Source organism: Carex rostrata, chromosome 10, assembly GCF_964058835.1.
Source record: "Carex rostrata chromosome 10, lpCarRost1.2, whole genome shotgun sequence".
Classification (NCBI taxonomy): domain Eukaryota; kingdom Viridiplantae; phylum Streptophyta; class Magnoliopsida; order Poales; family Cyperaceae; genus Carex; species Carex rostrata.
The window spans coordinates 7,000,297-7,004,145 of NC_135927.1; the positions used below are offsets into that span (position 1 = coordinate 7,000,297).

At 34.9% G+C, this 3,849-nt stretch overlaps 1 protein-coding gene across 1 annotated transcript; it reads right to left on the reverse strand.

The window, feature by feature from the left end:
* Positions 1-787: 787 nt before the first annotated feature.
* On the reverse strand, positions 788-3,648 carry LOC144560062 (uncharacterized). Its single transcript, XM_078309207.1, has 3 exons — positions 3,521-3,648; positions 3,214-3,391; positions 788-2,253 (listed from the first exon to the last, which is right to left on the reverse strand). The coding sequence occupies exons 1-3, from the start codon at positions 3,544-3,546 to the stop codon at positions 907-909; spliced, it is 1,551 nt and encodes a 516-aa protein (XP_078165333.1). The 5' UTR covers positions 3,547-3,648; the 3' UTR covers positions 788-906.
* Positions 3,649-3,849: the final 201 nt, after the last annotated feature.

The following is a 3,849-nucleotide window of genomic DNA, read 5'->3' on the forward strand; positions in this document are numbered from 1 at the left end:
CAATAAATATAAAGGATGAACTTTTTTATAATTAGTAGGGGGGAATTTAGAATATTAAGTATATATTTTTTATAATGTTTTCTGACAAAAACATATAAATAGATATATTTTGTATAATTTTTTTAGGGTGGGACATAATTTTGTATTATTTTGAATCTTAAGTATATTTTTATAATTTTTTGGCATAGAAATAGAAGTATATTTTAAAAATATTTTGTCCCTGCTGAATACCAAATACTAGTTCTACCTTTGTTATATTAATTAATTACTTAGTATAAAAATAAGAAAAATTACTGCTGTTTGAAGTAATTATTAAGGCATGATCACTTAAAATGGAAAATTTCAATTAATTAATGATTTTATTGCATTTTAATTAACCTATTAATTTGTGAAATCTACCAGATTCCACCAATTACAAGTGTATCAAGTTTACCGAGATAGCATTAATTAATGAAAACACTATTAATAGGTTAAGATAATTAAAGAGTGGTAATTATTTAACAAAGATAAACCATATTACAAAATTATCCAATAATATAACTATGATATTTTTCAGTAGTAAATTACTTAAATGAAATAAATTTGTTGAAAGCTATTGACAATTAGAAAAAAAAAAATGTAAATTGATGTTAGCATATATTGCCAGCCAACAAATAATTAATTAATTACATGCTAATCTCTAGTTACCAAATCTCAAATATAATAACCAACATGAACTCATCAGTCATCACTAAAATTTATCTATTATTATCTAGATACATGAAAATGAAACTTTGATAACATCATCTTATTACTTTGTAATTGAAAAATTATAGAAAATATATGATAACAACTACCAATAAGTACATGAGAACTACATTCCACAAAGTAAAAAAAAAAATTAACAAAAAAAAAAAAATTAATCAATCAATTGCCAACACTTTTCCTCCTAAAAATGTCACCAAATCTCCTAAAAATCGGTTTCTTCTTATTATTCTTTCCATAGTCCATGCCAACAAGGTGCGCCCGGTCTATGTAATCATACTCTTCTCCCAATTCCTGCACCACAGCACGCGTCGCAGCCTTCATGTCAGATATGTTGCTCCTAGTTGCAAACACCCGGTCCTTGCGAGCCAAAGTCACAAACGGTTCGAACCGCTCTGACTCACTAAACCGGTTTATTTTGGCCGGTTCACCAATTGAATGCCTTCTATCTCTCACCATTTGCGCTTCTTTTGGATTGTCTCTTTGCTCCTCCTCTTCTTCTTCATCGATTCTTGGGTTTGGGTTTTGAACCGGGGTTTGAACTGGGTTTTGAACCGGGTTTGAATCGAGCATGTTTTCGAGCTCTTTCAAGCTATCTCTTGCACTTCTTTCACTAACTTGCAAGCATTCATAATCCTGTTTAATAGTTTGGAAAGCTTTCTCCTTTTCTAAAATTGATTCCTTTAATCTCAAATTCTCCTCTTTTTCGGTTTCTAATGTTTCCTTCAGTGTCGCCGCTTCATTCACGGCTTGCTTCAGCATTTCTCGCATCCTCGCATTCTCTTCTCTTATAACCCTCTGTGATTCAATCAATTTCAAATTCTCTTGTTTTCCTTTGTTTATTTCCGATTCTGATTCCTTCATGCAAGACACGAAAAGTTTCTCTCTTTCGCTCCATGCAATGGCGGATTCGTCCTTTTCGAATGTTAACCTCTCGGTTTGTTCTGATTCGAGTTTCAGCAAATCCTCTGTTTTCTTCAAGGAGATGGTTGTGGATTCCAGTTCTGATTTCGTTCTCTGCAATTCTGATTCGGTTTCTGACAGCCATGATTTGACCTGTTTCGCCTCTGCTGACACATCATTCAATGCTGTTGCCATGTCATCCATTGCCTTCTTGCTCTTCTCCTCCGATTCAATCGCGAACCGAACTCTAATCTTTAGCATTTCCACCTCCTCTTCTTTGTTTCTCAAATTTCTTATCTCGAGCTTCGCTTCTTCCAGAGAAATTTTCGTCTGTTCGAGTTGTTTTGTTTGAAAAATGAGTGATTCGAGCATGTTCCTCTCGGAATCCTTTGCCCTTTCGATTTCTCTCTCCCAAATTTCAACCTGATCCATGCTGTCTTTGAGACTGACTGTGATCGGAGGCGGTGTCGAGAGAGAAAGCGATAGCTTTTTCTTTGTCTCAGCCAGTTCTTCAATGGCTTTTGCTTTCTCTTCTCTTTCTCTCTTCACCTCTTCTTGAAGCTCTGTTATTTGGAGTTGCATCTCTGCTATTTTGCTTCCTCTTTTCTATATTAAACAAAAAAACCAAAAATAGATTTTAACACCAATTGTAAATCCAGGTAAAGATTTTAACAGAGCAGTTTTGACTTCATCCACCGCACGAATCATGAAGCCAAAACTGCTCTGTTAAGATATATATCGTTCAAATCACTAAAATTAGGGAGGAAAATATATACAAGGAATTAAAATTTCATGAAAGGTATGAATGCTGTCCATTTTTAAGCAACAACATAGTAATGGAGACTTACAGAAACTTTGAACTAAAAAGGTGTTTAATTTGGGAACTAAGCAGAAACATACCAAAATGGCACCTTTTATTATTTAAAAATAATAAAGAATATACAGCTAAGATTACAAATATCAATTTTCTGAATTTCAAATATAAAGTAGTCTGAAAAAGGAAACAGTATTTCAACAGAGCAGTTTTGGCTTCATGCAGCGCACTAACCATATGCAGCCCTATTTTGATTCTATTGTCTATGTGCTGCATGAAGTCAAACTGCTCTGTTAAAGTCTTTACCTGAAAAAAAGGCTCTTTATTTGGAGAAACAAATTACAACATGACGAACTAAAAAAAGTTAGGGATGTGAATGCTAAGATTACAAAGAATTTTTTTCTTCTGAATTTCAAATGAAAAGTAGTCTGAAAAAAGGGCTTAAGATTTAACAGAGAAGTTTTGGCTTCATGCAGCGCACTAACCATATACACCGCCGTTTCAACTCTATTGTCTATGTGATGCATGAAGTCAAAACTACTCCGTTAACAAATTACAAAAGAAGAACAAAGCAGAAACTGATATATCATCCATGGGACCCACTGAGAAAGCAACAAATAACTGCCTCGTAAAATTACGTAAATTTAATAAATAACTTCAACCTTGTCTAAGATAAAGGAAACAACTTTAGAAGAAAATGAGCAAATTTTGCAGTAACAAGACAAAAACAACAAAAAAGTAACAACTACTACCTCATGTAAAGGTGCAGCCTTTGCAGGAGACTTCCTCTCTAAACCCTTAACGGGTTTCGGATCAGGCAAATCGGTAGAAACGGGCATTGTCTTGTTCGATTTGGAGAGCAAGTTTGGGGAAACCTCTGAGCAAGGTCTTGAAACTGTGCCTCTCTTCGCCTTCTCCACACTTCCAGATCTAATTAAAACAAACTAATGAGAGTTAATATGCTAAGTATAGTCGTCGCACATGATCCAGATCCTGAATTCCGGAAAGGAAGCGACGAATCAGAGAGAGAGAGAAAGAATGGATCTTTTCTGACAGTACCTGATTCTAGAACTGCTCCTCTGCATTTTTTTATCCTTTGTAGAGAAAGAGAAGGGGAGGGAGCACGAGGTAAGGCGGGGTCGTCGCGCGAGTGTTCAAACAAAGTCTTTAATGGATGCGAGGGAATCGAAATTAATTAAGATTTAAGGGGTATTTAGAGAGAGAGAGAGTGGGGTTTACGAGGAGTGAAAGGAGGAATTCGTATCACCAAAGGTAACAGAATATTTCCTTCCAGATTTTCACCGTCCGATCAGTACAAACACGAATATTGAAGAAATCAGTTTGTGATCGAACGGTTATGATCTAAAGGGAAATATTCTGTTACCTCA